The sequence below is a fragment of the Dendrobates tinctorius genome, unplaced genomic scaffold (genome assembly GCF_039654945.1).
Source record: "Dendrobates tinctorius isolate UK_male_01 unplaced genomic scaffold, ASM3965494v1 ptg000207l, whole genome shotgun sequence".
NCBI lineage: Eukaryota > Metazoa > Chordata > Amphibia > Anura > Dendrobatidae > Dendrobates > Dendrobates tinctorius.
The window spans coordinates 510,882-535,188 of record NW_027361874.1 but is presented as its reverse complement, the minus strand read 5'-3'; the positions used below and the strand labels follow the sequence as shown (position 1 = coordinate 535,188).

Genomic DNA, 24,307 nt, shown 5'->3' with positions numbered 1-24,307 from the left:
TTGACTTTTCATGCCCTTAAATCACACAGATATGGCACACAAAATACTTAATAAGTAACATTTCCCACATGTCTACTTTACATCAGCACAATTTTGGAACCAAATTTTATTTTTGTTAGGAAGTTCTAAGTTAAAATTTAAACAGCGATTTCTCATTGGGGTCCAATTTCTCCTGTTACCCTTGGTAAAAATAAAAAAAATTGGATCTGAAGTAAATTTTTTGCAAAAAAATGTAAAATGTTAATTTTTTTTAAACATTCCAAAAATTCCTGTGATGCACCTAAAGGGTTAATATACTTTTTGAATGGAGTTCTGAGCACCTTGAGGGGTGCAGTTTTTAGAATGGTGTCACTTTTGGGTATTTTCTGTGATATAGGCCCTCAAAGTGACTTCAAATGTGAGGTGGTCTCAACAAAAAATGGTTTTGTAAATTTTGTTGAAAAAATTAGAAATCGATGGTCAAATTTTAACCCTTATAACTACCTAACCAAAAAAAAATTGTTTAAAAAATTGTGCTAATATAAAGTAGACATGTGGGAAATGTTATTTATTAACTATTTTGTGTGACAATGCTCTGATTTAGGGGCATAAAAATTAAAAATTTGAAAATTGTGAAATTTTCAAACTTTTTGCCAAATTTAAATTTTTTTCCACAAATAAACACAAGAAATTTTAAACAAATTTTACCACTATCATATTAATGTCCCACTATCATTGTATTGTAATATGTCATGAAAAAACAGTCTCAGAATCAGTGGGATATGTTAAAGCGTTCCAGAGTTATAACCACATAAAGTGAAAGTGGTCAGATTTCAAAATGAAGGCCTGGTCATTAACCTACAAAGTAGCTTGGTCCTTAAAGGGAACCTGTCACCCCCCCCCCGGGCGTTTTTAACTAAAAGAACCACCTTCAGCAGCACTAAGAGGCTGCATTCTGTGAAGGTGGCTCTTCCGTTTCTGACCCCCAGTAACGCCGAAATAATAACTTTTATAAATAGGTCCTCATACCTGTAATGCGTCCCATAGGTATGGTGTGTCCCCCTGAAGTAGCCGCCTCCCCGCCGTCAATTATGTCTCTGTAACGTCTGGGTCCCGCCTCCCATAGTCGTCCATCATGCCCCTGTGCTGCCGTCTGTGCCCCGCCTCCCATAGCCATCTATCATGCCCCTGCTCTGCCGTCTGTGCCCCGCCTCCCATAGCCATCCATCATGCCCCTGCTCTGCCGTCTGTGCCCCACCTCCCATAGCCGTCCATCATGCCCCTGGAGGCGGGGCCCTGACGCTACAGAGACATGACTGACGGCGGGGAGGCGGCTGCTTCAGGGGGAGACTTCATACCTATGGGACGCATTACAGGTATGAGGACCTATTTATAAAAGTTAATATTTCGGCGTCACTGGGGGGTCAGAAATGGAAGAGCCACCTTCACAGAATGCAGCCTTAGTGCTGCTGAAGGTGGCTCTTTTAGTTAATAACGCCCGGGGGGGTGACAGGTTCCCTTTAAAAAAAAACACTAAAAAAAATTTCTTACCTGTTTCTTGAACAATCTGATTTCTCAGTCCTTGAAAAGCTCCTGTAACAGAGAGCAAAGTTATAGTGAAAAAAAAAATGCTACAAATTCATTTCTCTGATGCAAGTGAAAAATAGCTCTTTAAAAATGTAAGAAATTATCTCATAAGTACCAACTAGGAGAGGCAGCTACCCTAGTCAATGTCAGAGACCATAAAAAAACTTGCAACATGATTCAGGGTTAAATGGCAAGTCAGAAGACAGCTGTTTCAGAGCAAAGCCATACATTAAGGTGTTAGGCCAGGATCACACATGTAAGAAACACGGCCAAGTCTCACTGGCACTCGGATCGGAGCGTGCAGCCGCATAGCAATACATTGAGCCGCACGCTCCACTCCTGAGTGCCGGCGGCAGTGCCAGGTATTAACATGCGAGACTTGGCCATGTTTCTCTCATGTGTGATCCCAGCCTTAGTCTCAGTCCCCACTAAATCTTTCTATTGCAGTTTGTTTGCAGCTGATAACAGAGAGAAATGCAAAACCCCTTTTACATACAGACATTTCCAAGTCATGATATTCAGTCAGTTTATTAATAAATTTCCATAAAACAGTATATTGCAGAGGTCTATGAAAAGATACTCAACCGAAGAGAACCCAAACAGTAAAGTTCGGTGTCCGTACCGAACACCTACTGTTCAGGCACGGACCCTGAACACCGACTTCACCAGGAAGTCCGTGTTACTCTTCGGGTTCGGCACCCTAAACACCGGGTGCTTCTCACACTGCCATCTGCATGACAGCTCGAGAAACACCGGCGGCTCTGATCAGCCGTAAGATTAATACCATGGGTCAGAGCGCTGCATTTGCAGCTGTGACGAAAGGTCACTGGCATCGATTACTACTCCCATCAGTCTACGCCTCCTGCCGCTAATAACAAAGAGAGCAGGTGGCTGATGTGAGTATTCATTAGCCGGCGCCTGCTCTCTAAATTAAAATTAAAAACATGGCGTTGGATCCCGTTTTTGTGATAACCAGTCAGGTAAAACTGACAGCTGCGGGCTGCAACCCTCAGCTGTCAGCTTTAGCCCTTTTCAGATGTCAGTGTGTCCAGTACATGTGGTGACAGTCTTCACATCTTCCCTCAGACACTTACACACGTTAACCCATTCAAGTGAATAGGTTTGTGCACATAGCCTCTATCCATGGCCTCTTATGAGCCTGAGAAAACCAGCCTCTAGCTGTCAGTTTTGCCTGGCTGGTTATCAAACCACTGGTGAAAAAATCTCACGCTGCTAGCGGGGATCTCACCGAGGTCACCGCAGTTCAGCCCGGCTGGGAACGGAGCTTCAGTGACCAGACGTAACCTCAATGATGTCACCACCAGTCTCTGAGGCTGCGCTCGCAGCAGTTCAGTCAACAGTGGTTCTCAGCCTGGACGGACACATCTTGGCACCGTCCAGGTTGAAAACTGTTTATCCCCCAGACATGGATTACGGCGTGGGACAGAAAAATGGACAGGTATGGTAGATTGTTGTTTTTTATTTTAGTATTATTACAGAAGATTGAGAGCTTCGGTGGAATTAGGCGAGGTCGTAAGTATGGTTCAATTAAGATTATTAAAGGAGTCGGTGTCATTCTTTCAATTAAAGGACTTTTTTTCTTGAATTGCTGAATTCAAAAACAAAACGGGAGACTGGATATGAGCAATTAAAGTTCATTTCCACATATAATCAGGATTGGGGAACCATGAGATCAATGTCGGAAAAACACTGGCCTCTGCTACACACGGAATCCTCCCTGAGTCCACATTTATCGACACTTCCCTTAATGATGCCAAAAGGATGTAAGAACCTGTGAGATATCTTAGTTAAGAGTCATTATATTCCACCATAATCAAACCCCTTTGGGTCAAGAGGACCCATGAATGGTTATTTTCCAAGCGGCCCCTGTCTTGCCTGCACCAATGACTCTTGCAGCACTACTTTTGCCTATGCCTCTGAGGAACGCAAATATACCATTAATCATCATGTCTCTTCCTATGTCGTCTACTATGAAACATAGTTGCGGTAAGAAATACATAGGACTAAAGTCTAGGGAATTACGAATAAGAATCAGAGAGCATGTGAGAGACGTTGGTGCAGCAAAGACAGTGGTCGACAACTACAGCATCAAAGACGGTGTCATGTCATTTCAAAATGTACCATGGGAGTAATCCCAAGACTTTCATGGTTAGTGGCACTGATATCATCCATGAGGGTATACGTGGGGGTAATATTAAGAAAATCCTGGTTCAAAGAGAGACTAAATGGTTTGTGGAGTTGGGAACTATGACCCCCAACGGCTTAAATGAATCCTTGAACTTCACCACCTTTCTCTAAATGTATAGTTCCTATGGTATTTTTTATAAATGTGTTCTTTTAATTGTGCTTATTATTGCTTTACTTACTTAAAGGGGTTGTCCGGGCTTTTCACATAATCTCAGTGCATATCTGGGCTGCAGAATGGTGACAATAAGTAATTTACCTTCTGTCAACAGTTTGCAGGGTTTTCTAGATATCACTCTCTTGCTTCTGATCAGAACGTCCAAGGGGGGGTGTTCTGGCATTGAAATGAGAACTGGTCATTTCTTCCTACTCTACTAAAAACCTGCCGTCTATAGCAACAACCCCATCCTTCATAGCAACAGGCCCTCCCCGTCCACATGAACAAGCCCTCCTCACACAGTAACAAATCCTCCCACTCTAGCAGCCTCAGTGCAGAGAGCAGAACCACCCAGCTGCTCCTCCCCCAGACACACACTGAACAGTGATCTATGGAAAGTGAAACTCTAGTGAGGAGGGAAAATCGTCCTGTATTCTGGGCCACTCCTTAATTACAATACATAAGTCACTCATGATCAGTGATTCCTTCCCTCAGTGTCCCAGGTTGCTGGCAGTGATGGGGCTTGGGCTGGCAGTGATGGGGCTCGGCTGCAGGCAGCAGTGAGAACAGACTGTGTGATGGCCAGTGATGGGGGTCTGCAGCTTCTAATCTGCACAGGGGATGGCAGTCACTGATGTAATCTGTTCTGTGACAAAGCCTCTGCTCCCAAATGGAGTGCATCTATCTAGTGCATTCTTGATGTTTTCTTGTTGGGTTCGTTATACTGGGAAACATGATACCCTTGGTGAGTTCATACGAGCTTTCCCCATTAAGATATGGTTATCATAACTTTTTTAGTTAAGTTATAACTGAGAGAGAAGGGAGTTGGACCTCACCAGACCGCCCATTTCGTGAGGTCACAGACCCTAGGCTATAGGCATTCCCTACCAAATTCCAGTCAGTTAAGCTGGAGTTCTGATGCTGAACAGACCTACCCCATGTCCTGGGATGTTTGGCTGCTGCCCATCCCCCAAGCCGCATGGTCTGCCTGATACCACCTAGGCCCATGTAAGTGTTACTTTCTGCTTTTTAATCCATGTTGTTTTCATATTTGCAACTGTACATATTTAATGTCTCAATTTATTACAACTTTTGTATTTGTAATCACTGCCCGACTTGGGGGAATAAATCGTAAAATTATCAGTTTGACTCCATGCTCTAAGAAACGACTATGTGCCTTTTTTAGATAATCGCTACTAATTTGGGGTTTGTCGCGGACCCTCTTAATTAACTCTGTGATTAAGTAAAGCGTGGCTAGTGGCAGCGTGGTGTGTGCGACTGGCGAGGCTAGCTGGCAGTACAGACGGGTCTTACATGCTGAATGAGGGGCTGCGGCCACAGAATTGATAATTCCCTTACTGCAGTAGTCTAAATGTCCGTGCACAACAAGCAACCCGTCCGGCGACTAATTATCCTAGGTGCAGTTCCCTGACTGACCTGAGGGTAAGGGGGGCGCCGGAGAGCTGCGAGTTCCAAAGTGGAACTGAGAAAGTGGGATATACATAAATCCCCTCAGTTCTTGGAAGGTTGTTAGCAGTGGTGGGGCAACCAAAATACCCCCCTGCGATAAATTGTTAGAGCAAGATTAGCTTGCTGTGTTTTTGTCACATGGTGCCAGTGGTGGGATAACTAAGATAAGCCCCCACTGTGCCTGTGATAGACGTGTGCCGGCAGTGCGTCACGTCCCTCCGTCCGCTGACAAACCCGTGTCGGTGGTGGGATCGTGACGTTTTGGTGGCACCAGCCGTGCCGTTCGTCACAATATGGTGGCAACAGCGTGCCTCCTGCTTGCTGTCGTGACACCATGGAAGTCAAACAGCCAGGAAGCCGTCTTGAAAACTGTGGGCTAACAAATACAGTGGGTACGAAAAGTAATCAGACCCCTTTAAATTTTTCACTCTTTGTTTCAATGCAACCATTTGGTAAATTCAAAACAGTTCTTTTTTTCTCATTAATGTGCACTCTGCACCTCTAAAACTGAACTATCACATGGTCTTAAGTATTCATACCCTTTGCTCACATGCTGTCCATTTCCTTGTGATCCTCCTTGAGGTGGTTCTACTCCTTCATTAGAGTCCAGCTGTGTTTAATTAAACTGATGGGACTTGATTTGTAAAGGCACACACCTTGTCTATAGAAGACCTCACAGCTCATAGTGCAAGTCAGATGAAATGAGAATCATGAGGTCAAGGGAACTGGCAAAGGAGCTCAGAGACAGAATTGTGGAAAGGCACAGATCTGGCTAAGGTTACAAGGGAATTTCTACAGTACTCAAGGTTCCTAAGAGCACAGTGACCTCCATAATCCTTAAAGGGGAGAAGTTTTGGACCATTAGAAGTCTTCCTAGACCTGGCCGTCCAGCAAGGCTGAGCAATCGTGGGATAAGAGCCTTGGTGAGAAAGTTAAAGAAAAACCCCAAGATCACTGTGGCTGAGCTCCACAGATGCAGTAGTGAGATGGGAAAAAGTTCCACAAAGTCAACGATCACTGCAGACCTCCACCAGTCGGGCCTTTATGGCAAAGTGACCCGACGGAAGACTCTCCTCAGTGCAAGACATATGAAAGACCCCATAGAGTTTGCTAAAAAAAAAAAAAAAACACATGAAGGACTCCCAGACTATGAGAAATAAGATTCTCTGGTCTGATGATAAGAAGATAGAACTTTTTTGGTGATAATTCTTAGCGGTATGTGTGGAGAAAACCAGGCACTGCTCATCACCTGCCCAATACAATCTCAACAGTGAAACATGGTGGTGGCAGCATCATGCTATGTGGGTGTTTTTCATCTGCAGGGACAGGATGATTGATTGCAACAGAAGGAAATATGAATGCGGAAAAATACAGAGATATCCTGGATGAAAATGAAAACCTCTTCCAGAGTGCTCTGGACCTCAGACTTGGCCGAAGGTTCAACTTCCACCAAGACAATGACCTTAAGCACACAGCTAAAATAACAAAGACGTGGATTCAGAACAACTCTATGACCATTCTTGACTGGCTCAGCCAGAGCCCTGACCTAAACCCGCAGTATTCTGCTCTGCCATCAACAGGGCAGAGCAGTGCGCCTGCGCAAGAGCCACGACAGGCAGCAAAGAAGAGGACGTCACCGTTAGAAGATGGGAGGTGCCGGACCGCAACACCCATTGGACCAAGACCGGACAGCCCCCCCGGTGAGTATAATATAACTCATTTTTCTTATCTTTCAGGTTACATCGGGGGCTTATCTACAGCATTACAGAATGTGGTAGATAAGCCCCTGATGGCAGTGCCGGCAGCTGATACTTGAAAAATGGGGTGACAGATTCCCTTTAACACCGAACTGCCTTGTTGACATGACAAGAGTGTGTTCACACATGGATGTTGCAGCTGCATGTTGCTCATGCTTCTGTCAGAAGTCTTCATGGTCTAAACATGCTACCACTGCCTGCAGTGATTCCGGGACTTGTCTCCACTCCTCTGACAACCATTAATAACCTCAATGATAGCATGCCAAGGCATGTAAGTGCACATATTACTGAGAATGGTATTCATACTTGATACCGAATAACTGGAGATATTATGAAAACTTTGTTTAATTTTTTTCATCATTTGCATATCATTAACATGTATATCGATCATGTGATTTCCATAATTCCACATTGTCGAGGAGTGTAAATCGCTTTCAGATGGGCATAGTACTGGTGGTTTTTTACACTTACATTACAGGCAAAACATCTGGATCTCCTATTTTTTGCTTAGTAAATTATTGTAAAGTCCATTTTTAGTGTAATCTTCAATTATTTATTAAAAGGGGACTTTATTTTCAACAAACGTTTCATAAATCAAAATTACAGGCAAATATAAGAAATTCTGAATACAGTCATATGTTAAAGTTTGGGCACCCCTATTAATGTTAACCTTTTTTCTTTATAACAATTTTGGTTTTTGCAACAGCTATTTCAGTTTCATATATCTAATAACTGATGGACTCAGTTATATTTCTGGATTCAAATGAGGTTTATTGTACTAACAGAAAATGTGCAATATGCATTTAAACAAAATTTGACCGGTGCAAAAGTATGGGCATCTCAACATAAAAGTGACATTAATATTTCGTAGATCCTCCTTTTGCAAAATTAACAGCCTCTAGTCGCTTCCTGTAGCTAATAATGAGTTCCTGGATCCTGGATGAAGGTATTTGTGACCATTCCTGTTTACAAAACAATTCCAGTTCAGTTAAGTTTGATGGTCGCCGAGCATGGACAGCCCGCTTCAAATTATCCCACAGATGTTCAATGATATTCAGGTCTGGGGACTGGGATGGCCATTCCAGAACATTGTAATTGTTCCTCTGCATGAATGCCTGAGTAGATTTGGAGCGGTGTTTTGGATCATTGTCTTGCTGAAACATCCATCCCCTGCGTAACTTCAACTTCGTCACTGATTCTTGCACATTATTGTCAAGAATCTGCTGATACTGAGTTGAATCCATGCGACCCTCAACTTTAGCAAGATTCCCGGTGATGGCATTGGCCACACAGCCCCAAAGCATGATGGAACCTCCACCAAATTTTACTGTGGGTAGCAAGTGTTATTCTTGGAATGCTGTGTTTTTTAGCCTCCATGCATAACGCCTTTTTGTATGACCAAACAACTCAATCTTTGTTTCATCAGTCCACAGGACCTTCTTCCAAAATGTAACTGGCTTGTCCAAGTGTGCTTTTGCATACCTCAGGCGACTCTGTTTGTGGCGTGCTTGCAGAAACGGCTTCTTTCGCATCACTCTCCCATACAGCTTCTCCTTGTGCAAAGTGCGCTGTATTGTTGACCGATGCACAGTGACACCATCTGCAGCAAGATGATGCTGCAGGTCTTTGGAGGTGGTCTGTGGATTGTCCTTGACTGTTCTCACCATTCTTCTTCTCTGCCTTTCTGATATTTTTCTTGGCCTGCCACTTCTGGGCTTAACAAGAACTGTACCTGTGTTCTTCCATTTCCTTACTATGTTCCTCACAGTGGAAGCTGACAGGTTAAATCTCTGAGACAACTTTTTGTATCCTTCCCCTGAAAAGCTATGTTGAATAATCTTTGTTTTCAGATCATTTGAGAGTTGTTTTGAGGAGCCCATGATGCCACTCTTCATAGGAGAATCAAATAGGAGAACTACTTGCAAGTGGCCACCTTAAATACCTTTTCTCATGATTTGATACACCTGGCTATGATGTTCAAAGCTCAACGAGGTTACAAAGCCAATTTAGTGCTTCAGGAAGTCAGTAAAAAGTAGTTAGGAGTGTTCAAATCAAGAAAATGATAAGGGTGCCCATATTTTTGCACCGGTCAAATTTTGTTTAAATGCAGATTGCACATTTTCTGTTAGTACAATAAACCTCATTTGAATCCAGAAATATAACTGAGTCCATCAGTTATTAGATATATGAAACTGAAATAGCTGTTGCAAAAACCAAAATTGTTATAAAGAAAAAAGGTTAACATTAATACTGGTGCCCAAACTTTAACATATGACTGTATTTCATCAAGTCAGGGACACTTCTTACAGGAAACCTTGCCTTCTGAACTTGACATCCACAGAAAAAACAGCTCCAGTCCATTTTGCTTAAGATAAGATGCACAGCCAGCACATCGAAGTGTCAGGGCTGTGGAGTCGGTAAGCCAAACCTGTGACTCTGACTCCTCAATTTCCCTTACACCGAATCCAACTCCGACTCCCACATATATTGCTTATGTTTAAGTGAAAAATTTATTGTAGTACAATGTGAATATCAGACATTTAATCATTTTTATGATACAATAATCAAGATATTTAGATAGAACATAATATATATTTATTGGAATACAACTTTAGAACACAAAAAACTATAATAAATTGTAAATATGTACTACACTATGTAATAACGATTACATATATATTGTATGTATAAACACTATGTAATAAACTATGTAAGTAGCAAAAAACAGTTTTCAACAAAAACATACTAAATAACATTTGTGCGGTCTATGAATTCGTTCTAAGAAATAGAATTGCCTCCATCAGATCCTTCTTCATAGATGACCTCAAATCTGACCTAATAATTTGAAGGCTAGAGAACAACCTCTCTACACTAACTTGGGTTGGAGGCAAAGCCATAACCACATGGGCAACATCTCTAACAATTTCCAGGTATAAAGGAATTGCCTCATGCACAGTCAGTTTTGATGAACGGTTGAATTTTTCTATTTCTTTGAGAGCAAGTGAAACATTTTGCTGAAATATGGTCAATCTGCTTGCTATAGGAAACGGAGTGAAATCTTTTTCCTTGCGGCAACACTTTGCCTGCTCCATGTCATCCAAATACTTGTCAAAGTCAAACTCCTCATCTGATGAGGATGAAGATATAGCAGCAGTAGCACTGTCAGGATCCAAGTCCTCTTGCACCTGGCAGTCCTCCTGTAGGCCACTCATCCTAACTGCTACCTCAGTCAGAGCTTCTTTTCCTTTAGTAAGCTGTTGATCATCAAGCAGTATACGATGACTTGGGTCCACATAAACAGCTGCCAGATAAATGTTATTTTCCAATAGCTGTGTCTCTCTCCGTTTCATTGAAGCAGAAATGCCATCTGCGATTAAACCTCCTCTTTGGGACAGGCAAAATAGCAAGTTCTTCCACTCCCTTATGAAAATGCCAGGAGTTAAATCCTCAGCTTGTAATTTTTTAGTCACGGTAAATGGGTGATTAAGCAATTCCTTCAATTCAGCTACCTGTGTCCATTGACCTTCATTTAGGGTTACCTGAGGGTTCGCCATATCTATAAGAAACGGTTTTAGTTCAAGCAATCGCTCAATCAATCATTACATAAGTGCTGCCACATTGCGTGGCTTGATCGACAATTGCCCATTTCCCAGCACGTCTCTTCAAGATGGAATTAATTTTAGGGGTTCTGGCGGCAATAACCAATGTCCTCACTTTTCCAATCAGATTTCCAGGATGTCCCTCTTGCAGACTATCTCTTATTGCCAGCTGCAGCGTGTGCACAACTTTCTCACTTTCTCCAGCTTGGGGCCCAGGAATCGGATCCTGTGAAGGGCAGACACCCCTCCCCCTCCTCTCTCTGGTAAAGACAACAGAAGACAGGATAGAGGAGGGGAGATTGCCCCCTGCAGTCTAGAGTTGGTGCAGGATGGGAGCACTGCAGTATACAAGTGAGTTTTGATAGGTGCGTGCCTCTGCTTCTGGGGGGGGCAGCTGCCCCCCTGCCCCTCGCTGGCTACGGCCATGATTCACACACAGCGTTTTTGCAATAAAATGCAGTGACTCTGGGCACCCCAGCAAAGTCAATGGGTTTCAAGATATGACATTCAGACACATCGTTTTGTGAGGATCCGTTTTTAGGCTGAATGAGCATGTCAGTTTGTGTGGCGTTTTTCTAATCTGCTTTTGCTATTGAAAACATTATGAGCTCAAAAACCTTTCAGGTGATGCAGTTCTTTAAAAAGCTGATCAGCTGAAAAACGTATCCTCAAAAAACGCAGCAAAAACACTGTGTGTGAAAGTAGCCTTAGATCAGGAATAGAACAGCCTTTTATAGGACATTTCATTACTTTCCCAAATTCCTATGAAAAAATATTCAGCACATTCTGCATTGAACTATTGTACTCAATTTATTATATATTTTAGGAGTCTGAGTCGGTCCATTTTATACCGACTCCGACTCCACCAAAATGAGCACCGACTCCACGACTCCTACTCCACAGCCCTGGTTACACAGTCTGTTATTCTCTATGGTGGGTTATGGAATGAGGAGGAGTGAGGAGCAGTGTGAGGAAGCAGGCAGAAAGAGACAAAGCAACATTGTGCTGAGCTTTCTAACAAGTCTCTTAACTACTTCCAGAGCTTCAACATGCAACCTGGATGTGACGGATGTATACTGAGCGTAAATCAGACTGTGCCCATATGCAAGACGTCAGCGAGACTCACCTCTCCATGGAATGTCTGACCAAAAAACGGTGCTGCCCCTCGACATAGCGATTTGATCTCCCGAAAGTAGTATGCGATACACTTGAGTGCTTAAATAACCAATATCATGGTGGGATCTATAATTGGATGGTGACATCATAGTTTGGGAGAACTTAAGGCTTTAGGAGAACTTAAAACCTGGGGTCAGCAGCTGCAGGTCTGGGGACTGCCTAGGAGTGGTATCTGGCGGCTACCGGCAGCCCAGCCTGTCTCTACCATCAGGAGCTCCAGTGGAAACCAAGTAGCCACTTAGATATGCATGGATATATTCAGCTCACCCCTTGAATATTCTTGATTGCTTCGGAGCACGGATCACATCCCTGTGAGACGGTGCATAGCAAATAATCTTGAAGAAAAGATCCAGCTCTGAAGGATATTAAAATCCAAAAACTTTTATTCCAATATTCAGATAAAAATACAAAAAACCCGACCGGTAGTACTGGAGGAGGGCAACCTCTCCTCCGATACTACCGGTCGGGTTTTTTGTATTTTTATCTGAATATTGGAATAAAAGTTTTTGGATTTTAATATCCTTCAGAGCTGGATCTGTTATGAATGGGTAGCCGAGGAGAAAATAAAAAACAACACAAGCTAAGTCTCAGAAAACCAAAGAGGTTGGTAACTATGCAGACTGCAGATCCCTGATTCTAACCACACAACTAGTAGCAGTCGTGGAGCGTTCCTACGTTGGTCCTAGACGCCTCGTCACAACCAGAGAGCTACATAAGCCTAAAGCAGGAAAAGAGGAAAACTAACTGCCCCAGAGCAGACCCCAAAGGAAAGACAGCCCCCCACATGTATTGACGGTGAAACAAGATGAAAACACACACAAAGGCAGGAAAATAGGCTGAGCAAACGATGGGGCCCGACTAACTAGAAAGGACAGGAAAGGAAAGACACTGTCTGCAGTCTGCCAAAAAACCCTACAAAATGTCCAACATAACTGATAGCAAAAGTAACCCTGACGTCACTAGACTTCTCCCACTATATCAGCACTCTGAAATATTCTGAGACGGAGCAAAAAGAGGCCAATCTAACAAGGGACAAAAAAAAAGGCAATTTGGCAAATAAGAGTGGAAATTCAGCACAGCCCAGCTGGGCTGGCTGACCACACAAAAAACTGAAAAGACCAACAAGAGCAAGGGTGAACATTAGCAAAAAAACAAACTTATCTTGAAAGACTGGAACAGAGCTGAGTCCTAGACCTGAGAGGCAGACTGAATGACCAGCAACAGGATAGGGCGTCGGCTGTCTTATATCCAGTCTGATACTCCAGAGATCCAATCATTATCTTCCTCACCAGGTGGCAGATCACTACCACTTAAACCAACCTCACTACCTCCTGTCACCACCACAGGGAGAACGGAAGGGGAACTCTCAACTGGTGGAGCAGAAAATGAGCTCATAACATGGATGTTTTTTTCAAGATTATTAGCCACTTAGATATGCCCTTTCCTAGGCAAGCCCAGCTCTGTGGCACAGTTGGTCTACAAACCACATGGGCCACCTGCGGGTGTGAGGGGGTGTAAGTGCTTTGGGAATGAAAGAACATTTCTCCTGCCTCCACTCTCAGCTCCATTCTCAGTCTGGCTCCACCCTCCACTGGATGACTGACAGTTTGCACTGCACCATTAGGCTGAAAATAGAGATGGGGGCTGCATATCACTTACTGTCTTCTAAACTGCACACAGATGCAATCTGTTTCAGGAAGGTAGCTTCCAATAAGCTGCCAGATTCCCTGTAACTTACGGTATAAGGCTCCTTTTACATGGCAGAATTTGGTCAATATTTTGCATGAGAATTTGGAAGCCAAGACCAGAAGTGTATGAAAAATAATGAAGAACTCTAATCTTTTTGTGATATTTTCCCTGTGTTGTCTCCATTACAAGTTGTGTCCTACAGGTACGGTGACAAAATATTGATCTAAGCACTGCTATCTGAAAGAGGCCTATGTGAGAGCATTCTGAGTATGTCCATCATATACAGATGATGAAGGGGTGATAAGGGTTAGGAAGTCGGATTACAATTATAGTACGCTTTTGGCAGATAAGGCCTGTTTCACACACCCGTTTTTTACATCAGCTGCAATCCGCGAAAATGGCGGGACACGGATCCGCAACTGTTTTCAAAGCAAAGTGTGCCACTGGACCGTTGCTTTGACGGATCCGGGGATGGGAAAAAATTTAAAGGAACCCGCGGAGGAGAGAGATATTTTTACCAGCCTCCAGAACGGGATTTAGGGTTAAATTTCGGGCAAAGGCAATTCTTCAGGGCATGCGCACTGACAAATGAGGATCCGGCCAGCCTAAAAAACGTTTCATTGTCCGTCCCGTCAGCGGACACCAAAATTTTGGCGGATCCGTACAAAAACGGATCTGACGGATAACCATCCGTCGGATTTAGACTGATGGAGACAAATGGATGTGTGAAAGAGGCCTAAGCCATTGATAGAGCTATTTGGCAACAGCTTTCTCCTGTCTCCACACTGTAAACACATTTATGTGTATGGGGAATTTGGAAGATTTGCTGTTAATCTTGTATGACCACCACAGACACCATATGCTCAAAATCAAATTTAGATGGAAGTGGTCTGCAGATAAATATCTTACGTAAATGGCCAGTCGATTGCTGACTATGGCTGTCAGCTTTAGTATTTGTAATGCCACCTTAAAGGGGTTTTCCAGGTTTATCATGAAAGTCTGCAGTCACTCTATGTGACTGCACACTTGTAGATCCTGACATCGTGTTCAGGATGCACTGTGGGCATGCACTGATGCTGGCGGCGAGACCGAGCAGTCATGTGACCGTCAGTATGTGATGTGCATACTTCTGGACACTTTCTGAATAGATATTCACAGCCTCCTTCAATACAGTTGAATAACAGTTAAATAATCCTCCCCCTTTTACTCTAATGACAACTTACACATTCTTGGCATTCTGTATAGAAGCTTCATCAGGTAATTAACTACATTTTCTTTTGCTATTGCCATGGCTCAGGTGTGTTTTGCAGAGGCAGCATTAGTAAACTGTTCGATAGACTGCTGAGACCAATTGTACAATTTTTCTAGGCCATAATATACAGTCATGGCCAAAAGTATTGACACCCCTGCAATTCTGTCAGATAATACTCAGCTTCTTCCTGAAAATGATTGCAAACACAAATTCTTTGGTATTATTATCTTCATTTAATTTGTCTTAAATGAAAAAACACAAAAAGAATTGTCCTAAAGCCAAATTGGATATAATTCCACACCAAACATATCAAAGAGGGTGGACAAAAGTATTGGCACTGTTCGAAAAATCATGTGATCCTTCTCTAATTTGTGTAATTAACAGCACCAATAACTTACCTGTGGCACCTAACAGGTGTTGGCAATAACTAAATCACACTTGCAGCCAGTTGACATGGATTAAAGTTGACTCAACCTCTGTCCTGTGTCCTTGTGTGTACCACATTGAGCACAGAGAAAAGAAAGAAGACCAAAGAACTGTCTGAGGACTTGAGAAACCAAATTGTGAGGAAGCATGAGCCATCTCAAGGCTACAAGTCCATCTCCAAAGATCTGAATGTTCCTGTGTCTACCGTGTGCAGTGTCATTGAGAAGTTTAAAGCCCATGGCACTGTGGCTAGCCTCCCTAGATGTGGCCGGAAAAGAAAAATTGACAAGAGATTTCAACGCAAGATTGTGCGGATGTAGGATAAAGAACCTCCACTAACATCCAAACAAGTTCAAGCTGCCCTGCAGTCCGAGGGTACAACGGTGTCAATCCGTACTATCCGTCAGCATCTCAATGAAAAGGGACTGTATGGTAGGAGACCCAGGAAGACTCCACTTCTTACCCCGAGACATAAAAAAGCCAGGCTGGAGTTTGCCAAAACTTACCTGAAAAAGCCTAAAACATTTTGGAAGAATGTTCTCTGGTCAGATGAGACAAAAGTAGAGCTTTTAGGGCAAAAGCATCAACATAAGAGTTTACAGGAGAAAAAAGAGGCATTCAAAGAAAAGTACACGGTCCCTACAGTCAATCATGGCGGAGGTTCCCTGATGTTTTGGGGTTGCTTTGCTGCCTCTGGCACTGGACTGCTTGACCGTGTGCATGGCATTATGAAGTCAGAAGACTACCAACAAATTTTGCAGCATAATTTAGGGCCCAGTGTGAGAAAGCTGGGTCTACCTCAGAGGTCATGGGTCTTCCAGCAGGACAATAACCCAAAACACACTTCAAAAAGCACTAGAAAATGGTTTGAGAGAAAGCACTGGAGACTTCTAAGGTGGCCAGCAATGAGTCCAGACCTGAATCCCATAGAACACCTGTGGAGAGATCTAAAAATGGCAGTTTGGAGAAGGCACCCTTCAAATATCAGGGACCTGGAGTAGTTTGCCAAAGAAGAATGGTCTAAAATTCCAGCAGAGCATTGTAAGAAACTCATTGATGGTTACCGGAAGCGGTTAGTCGCAGTTATTTTGGCTAAAGGTTGTGCAACCAAGTATTAGGCTGAGGGTGCCAATACTTTTGTCCGGCCCATTTTTGGAGTTTTGTGTGAAATGATCAATGTTTTGCTTTTTGCTTCATTCTCTTTGGTGTTTTTTCATTTAAGACAAATTAAATGAAGATAATAATACCAAAGAATTTGTGTTTGCAATCATTTTCAGGAAGAAACTGAATATTATCTGACAGAATTGCAGGGGTGTCAATACTTTTGGCCATGACTGTATACACCAAGAAGAATAAGCTTTAAGCAACGGTTATTTGTAAAAACAATATTTTATTCAACATGCAAAGTATAAAAAAATCAGTATATACATTTCAAAAGTGCGATACCTCAGAAGAAAACAAATCGTGGGAATACCCGGATACTAGTGTAAATATAAATTATTAATAAAATAATGGTTACAATGACCTGATTAGAAAATTCTAAATATGCATAAATAATATACAGTTGGCACACAGAAATATTCATGTGTAAGGTGATGGTTACAATGACCTAAATCGAGAGTTCTAATACACATGAAAAAATACACAATTCGTACACCGATATATTAGTATATGTCTAAGTACTGCATATACAATTCAATTATGCAGTAATCACAAAGATCATGTACTAGGGGTCTGCATATGTGTTAAAGATTTAATTACAAAAATACATATATATATATACTGTATATATCACAAGTGTGCACATTAATTATAAGATAATATCTAGATAGATAGATAAATAAGGAAAGTATTAAAAGCTTCGACCCCCTGGTTAGACCTTGCTAAAACTTTGAAGATATCATCAACTGCAGTCGTGAAAACCATCAATTGTTATGAAAACTGCCCCAGGAAAGGAAGACAAAAATTACTTCTGCTGCAGTTTCCAGCCTTTGAATCTAAATTTACAATACCTCAGAAAACAACACTCAAACATGATATACATGCATCAATTAGCAGACACATCTCAACATGAACTGTCCTGAACTTTTACGGTTGAATTGTTGTAAAGAAACCACTACTGAGGATTATAAGCAAGAAGAGACTTGTGTGGGCCAAGCAACACAAAAACTGGACATTAGATCAAGTGAAATCTGTATTGCGGTCAGGTGAGTCAAAATTTGAAACTTTTTGTACCAAATGCCATGTTTTTGTGAGATGGAAAAAGGATGATTTCTATATTTGCTGTGCCTGTTATGGAGCATGAAAGGGGAGATGTAATGATGTAGGGGTGCATTGTTGGTGACATTATTGATGATGTATTCCAAGTTCAAGACACATGGAATAGCTACTACTGGATTCTGCTGTGTAAGGGCTATGTGACAAAAAGGAAGAGAAATGGAGTGCTGTGTCAAGAGGACATGGCCTCCACAATCAACTGAACTTAACACAACTGAGATGGTTTGGGATGAGTTGGACCACAGAGTGGTCAAAGTAGCCAACAAGTGCTCAGCAGCATCGGGATCTCCTTCAAGTCTGTTGGAAAGACATTCCAGATGATTACCTGATGATGCTGTTTGAGAAAACGCCAATGTTGTGTAAAATGTCATCACAGTAAAAGGAAGGTTGTTTGAGGAAACTAAAGTTTAACACATGTTCTGGTTTCTTTCACACTCGCAGGCGCCGGACCTCTCTGCCCTTTCCCGGCGCCTGCGCACTGCAGTACTTTACTCTGCCCTCAACAGGGCAGATAAAGTACGCCTGCGCAGGAGCCACGACAGAAGTAAGGAGGAGGACATCATCGCTAGAAGATGGGAGGCACCAAACCGCAACACCCACCGCACCCGCCCCCGATTGAGTATAATCTAACTTGTTTTTATCTTTCAGGTTACATCGGGGGATTATCTACAGCATTACAGAATGCTGTAGATAATCCCCTGATGGCTGTGGCCGCAGCTCATAGGGCAAAAATTGGGTGATAGATTCCCTTTAAAATCTGTTGTGTCTAAAATGACATATTCACATATTTAATGCTATAATGTAATTTCACTAATTTGTATGTAGAAAATTAGCTTCTTTACAAAGTATAAAACAGAAAATAAACCTTGAAACCGCCCTTACAACTGGAGGTAATAAAACTAACAAAATTATTAAAACCATTCCAAGGATGGATGATTCTAAAATCACTTACAAGTCACTATTGCTACTGAAAAGAAGATAGGAAGGCAGGTCCTGCGACCTCGGGTTTGCCATCCTACCCGCAGCCCTATGCGTCCCAGCTCCTGCCAAGCCTGAATGTAATTAAGGGAAGCTGCAGTGGCAATTTCTCCCCTCATTAACTTGCTGATTGGTTTCAGACTCAAGATTTCACTAGGCTGCAGTTTGTCACCAATTCCAAATGGCCAATCGTTAATACTAATGTTTGTGTAACTAACTGCCGGCATCTGCCACTGCTTCATGTACAACAATAATGGTGGGAAGGTACATTAGTGCTCATGTGTTAATTCAACCTGTGTTCATCAATGGAGAAATCTATGGTGTAATTAAGTTAAACGCATTGGTAGACTAGTGCAGGTCTAAATCACAGCAGTCCGTGCCGTGCTCTGACATGTTCAGTGTCAACACTTATTATGTTTGATTACAGTCATTTTTACAGTTTGCCTAAGCCGGCTCATGCTATCAGCGTGAAGCAAGGGATAGCACTTCCACAATAATCACACGCCCCGCATCCTGATAAACTGCCTGTTAATCAAGTCATCAATTTATGACATGTTTCACACGGATTACACTACTACACATGCAACTACAAAGTAAGCAGTATAATAACGCACCCGACGGCCTCATCTTCAGTCATAGTTGTCATTGTGCGGACAGACTAAAGGCCCCATCACACATAGCGACTCACCAGCGATCCCGACAACGATATCAACGTGTCAGGATCGCTGGTGAATCGCTACATGATCGCTGGTGAGCTGCCAAACAGACAGCTTCACCAGCGATCAGCACAGCGACACCGAGCGCGCGGCGTCGCTGTGTTCGTTAGTTACCAGTGCGCTGATGCAGGGAGCTGATGACTAACGTACACATCGGGTATCTAAGGGACGCACGTCCCTTGGATGCCCGATGTGTATGTTAGTTACCAGCAGATCGCTGGTCTCCCGCCTGTCACACGCAGCGATGCGTGCTGGCCAGCGGGAGACCAGCGACCAAAGAAAAGTCTTGAGGTTTCCACAGCGATCAGCGATAACCGGCAGGGGGGCCGGTCGCTGATCGCTGTCACACACAGCGATCTCACTGGTGAGATCGCTGTTGTGTCACAAAAGTTGTGACTCAGCAGCGATCTCGCTAGCGAGATCGCTATGTGTGACGGGGCCTTAAAACTGCTTGATTAACACTTTGGCAGGTAGAAAATCAATTGCAAATTACAGCAGAAGCAAGAAGATAAGGTTTTGTCAACAATTGCAGTGAGAATTGATAAGTGGTACAGATTTTAATTCTGCAGCATATCAATTTATACTGCAGATTTTCAAACATTTTAGCTTTTGCAGTACGCAGCATTATACCAGCATCCAAATCCAAGGCAAGGTTTACAGCAGGAAATCTGTATGTGTAAATGGCACTCCCACTGACTGGCTGCTATCCAGCAGCCTCTGCCAGAGCTCATAACAGCTGAACCAGGTGTCAGACCCCCACTGAGGTTAGGATAGAAAAGAAAGATATAAAACAAGTGGACAACCCCTTTAAGGCAACATTCCCTTGGAACCAATATACAGCCCCTTTATGGGAACATTCCCTTGGAACCAATACACAGCCCCTTTATGGGAACATTTCCTTGGAACCAATAATATCAAAATCCACAACAAATCATTATTCAGATTATGTTGCGAAAATACTGCCAATATGGCTGAAATCTGTAGTGAAAATCTACAACATAAACCAGGGCTGTGTAGTCGGTAAGCCAAACATCCGACTGCTGACCCCACACCCTGCCTCACTACTGAGCATGTAAAGTGCAGCACAGATTCATCTCAACTAAAAGCCCAGATCCTTAGATCAGGAACGGAACAGACATTTATAGAACATTTCATAACTTTCCCAAATTATTATGAAAAAAAATTACAGCACATCCATCATTGTACTACTGAACCCAATTTATTATCTATTTTAGGAGTCGGTCCATTTTATACCGACTCCAGCTCCGACTCCACCAAAATGGACATCGACTATGACTCCACAGCACTTCGCCGCTACTGAGCATGTGCATAAAGTGCAGCACAGATTCATCTCAACTAAAAGCCCAGATCCTTAGATCAGGAACAGAACAGACATTTATAGGACATTTCATAACTTTCCCAAATTATGAAAACAATTACAGTACATCCTGCATTGTACTACTGTATCCAATTTATGATACCGTACTTTTCGGATTATAATACGCACCCCAACTTTGAGGAGAAAAATAGACATTTTTTATTTTTTTAATAAAATGGTGGTGCTTCTTATAAACAATGCATCTTATTGCTTACCGGGGGTGGTGGCTGAGGTGAAGCAGGGTCCCAGGGTCGCTGCTGGAGGAGGCAGGAGTGGGGTGAGGGGGTGTCCGATGTGTAGCGCGCCACTGCAGGTGTCCGGCGCTGCGGGTGTGTCCAGCGGTGCTGCGGGGGTGTCCGGCAATGCTGCAGGGGGCTCTGCCGACATTTTGTGAAAGGCCAGAGTCCCCCCGCGGTTCCATGGTTTCCTGTGCGGTGGACTCCGGTAAAATGACCGCCGGGGGCGGCGCTTGTGCAGATGGAGATCTCGGCATCAAGATCTCCGGAGATGAGATTTGAGCGCTGAAGTCTCATCTCCCGAGATCTTGATGCCGAGATCTCCATCTGCGCATGCGCCACCCCCGGCGGACACTCCAGCAGCACCGCCGGACACCCCAGCAGCACCGCTGGACACTCCCTCATCTCAGCCTGCAGCAACAGTACCGGTAAGGTATATATGCATTATAAGACTCACCTCCATTTCCCCAAAAAATTTTGGGGGAAAAAAATGCGTCTTATAATCCGTAAAAAACGGTATATTGTCGGAGTCGGTCCATTTTATACAGACTCCACAGCCCTGCCATAAACTGACATGCTGAAGACTAAGGCTATGTTCACACATGAAATTTTTGCAGTGAAAACGATGCAGTTTCCTGTCCCAGCAAAGTGAATGAGATTTCTGAAATCTCATGTGCGTGTTACTTAATTTTGTCGTTACAGATTTAAAGCAGGTTCAAATTCTTTCACAGTTTTTCACCTTTTCTAATGAATGGGAAAAAAGCATGCAAAAAAGGGCATATTTTAAGCGTTTTTCCTGCCAACACATTGTATTAGGAAATACTTATCGCTAGCATAATCACATGTGTACAATAAAAATAGTATGGCTGCATAGCTGTTATGCCACACAAGTAAAAAGTTAGCAATTATTTAAAGAAAATGGACACCTTCAGGAAATATTTTATTTTTTAACGTAAAGAGAACCCGTCAGCACGATTTTGTAATGTAATGTAAAGTCATGGCTGTAATGGCAATGTAATACCGATTAAATTGATACCTTTGGTGAAGAAATCCACTTTATGGTCCTTTAACACCATTTTCACTTTTCTGCTAATTAGATTTCAGTGCTCATGGGCCGGACTGTGCACGGGGTCTTCTCCTACTGTTTGTGATTCCCGGACCCTCCGCCTGCCTCTGGTCACTGTTGAGATTTCAAACAGAAGAGGCAGGTAATGCACAGACCGGAGGCAGGTGGAGGGGCCGGGAATCACAGACAGGAGGAGACGACCCCGTGCACAATCCGGCCCCTGAGCACTGAAATCTAATTAGCAGAAAACTTCAAATGGTGACTAAAGAAAAAGAATAACAAGCAGATTTCTTCAGCAAAGGTGTCAATGTGATCAGTATTACAGCATGTCTTTACTTTACATTACAAAATCATGATGATGGGTTCTCTTTAGTTGCACATTTTTGGATTAACCCCTTACCTACAATTGACGTAATATTCCGTCCATGTGACCATGGACCTAATTACCATGGACGGAATATTACGTCATCGCGATCAGCGGCGCCCACGTGGTGAGCGCCGCTGATCGCGGCCGAGTGTCAGCTAATTATCATAGCTGACACCCGGCACAATGTGTCAGGGGCGGTCACGGACCGCCCCCGACACGTTAACCCCTTGCACACCGCGATCAAACGCGATCGCGGTGTACCGGGGGTTAAAGGGAAGCATCGGCAGGGAGGGGGCTCCCTCCGTGCTTCCCTGAGCCCCCCACGGCAGCGCAATGTGCAGCGCTGCTGCGGGGGACTCCCTTCCTCCAGGCCCCCGAATCCAAGATGGCGACGGGGGCCTTCGGGGGCCTGAGGAAGCTGGCTTCCTCAGTGCCTGCAAAGCGCAGGCATGAGGAAGTCTGCAGCAGTGCCTGTGACAGATCGCTGATCTGTCACAGTGATCTGTGATGTGACAGATCAGCGATCTGTCACAGGACAGTGATGTCCCACCTGGGACAAGGTAATAAAGTAAAAAAAAAAAAAAAAAAAGTGTTAAAAATAATTTAAAAAAAATCGCTAAATAAATTAGTTAAAAAAAAAAAATATTCCCCAATAAATCCATTTTTTGAAAATAAAAAAAAAACAAAACAATAAAAGTACACATATTTGGTATCGCCGCGTCCGTAACGACCTGCCCTATAAAACTGTCCCATTAGTTAACCCCTTTAGCGAACCCCTTAAAAAATAAAAATAAAAAACGAAGCAAAAAATAATGATTTATTATCATACCACCGAACAAAAAGTGCAATAACGCGCGATCAAAAAGACGCATATAAATATCCATGGTACCGCTGAAAACGTCATCTTGTCCCGCAAAAAACGAGCCACCATACAGCATCATCCGCAAAAAAATAAAAAAGTTATAGCTCGCAGAATAAAGCGATACAAAAATAATTATTTTTTATATAAAATTGTTTTCATTGCAAAAAACCGACAAAACATAAAAAAACTACCTAAATGAGGTATCGCTGTAACCGTACTGACCCGAAGAATAAAAACGCTTTATCAATTTTACCGCACGCGGAACGGTGTAAACGCACCCCCCAAAAGAAATTCATGAAAAGCTGGTTTTTGTTCATTCTGCATCCCAAAAATCGGAATAAAAAGCGATCAAAAAATGTCACGTGCCCGAAAATGGTACCAATAAAAACGACAACTCGTCCCGCAAAAAATAAGACCTCACATGACTCGGTGGGTCAAAATATGGAAAAATTATAGCTCACAATATGTGGTGATGCAAAAACTATTTTTACAATAAAAAGCGTCTTTTAGCGTGCGACAGCCGCCAAACATAAAAACCGCCATAAATCGTAAATCAAACCCCCCGTTATCACCCCTTTAGTTAGGGAAAAATAATAAAACTAAAAGAAAATGTATTTATTTCCATTTTCCCGCTAGGGTTAGGGTTAGGGTAGGGTTAGGGCTAGGGTTAGGGTTAGGGCTAGTGTTAGGGCTAGGGTTAAGGCTAGGGTTAGGGTTAGGGCTAGGGTTAGGGCTAGGGTTAGGGCTAGGGTTAGGGATAGGGTTAGGGCTAGGGCTCAGATTAGGGTTAGGGGTGTGTTGAGGTTAGGGTTGGAGTTATAATTGGGGGTTTCCACTGTTTGGGCACATCAGGTGCTCTCCAAAGGCAACATGGCGTCTGATCTCAATTCCAGCCAATTCTGCGTTGAAAAAGTCAAATGGTGCTCCTTCCCTTCCAAGCTCTGCCATGTGCCCAAACAGTGTTTTACCCCCACATGTAGGGTATCAGCCTACTCAGGACAAATTACAAAACAACTTTTGGGGTCCAATTTCTCCTGTTACCCTTAGGAAAATAAAAAATTGGGGGCAAAAATATAATTTTGCGGAAAAAAATGTTTTTTTTATTTTCACGCCCAGGCGTTATAAACTTC

At 43.0% G+C, this 24,307-nt stretch overlaps 1 protein-coding gene across 1 annotated transcript in view; it reads right to left on the bottom strand.

The window, feature by feature from the left end:
• The window catches only part of DMRT1 (doublesex and mab-3 related transcription factor 1), a 317,866-nt gene that overhangs the window by 5,312 nt on the left and 288,247 nt on the right, over window positions 1-24,307 (bottom strand). The window contains exon 6 of the mRNA XM_073554127.1: window positions 1,531-1,572. Coding sequence (XP_073410228.1) covers window positions 1,531-1,572 — 42 coding nt within the window. The remainder of the gene's footprint in view (window positions 1-1,530; window positions 1,573-24,307) is intronic.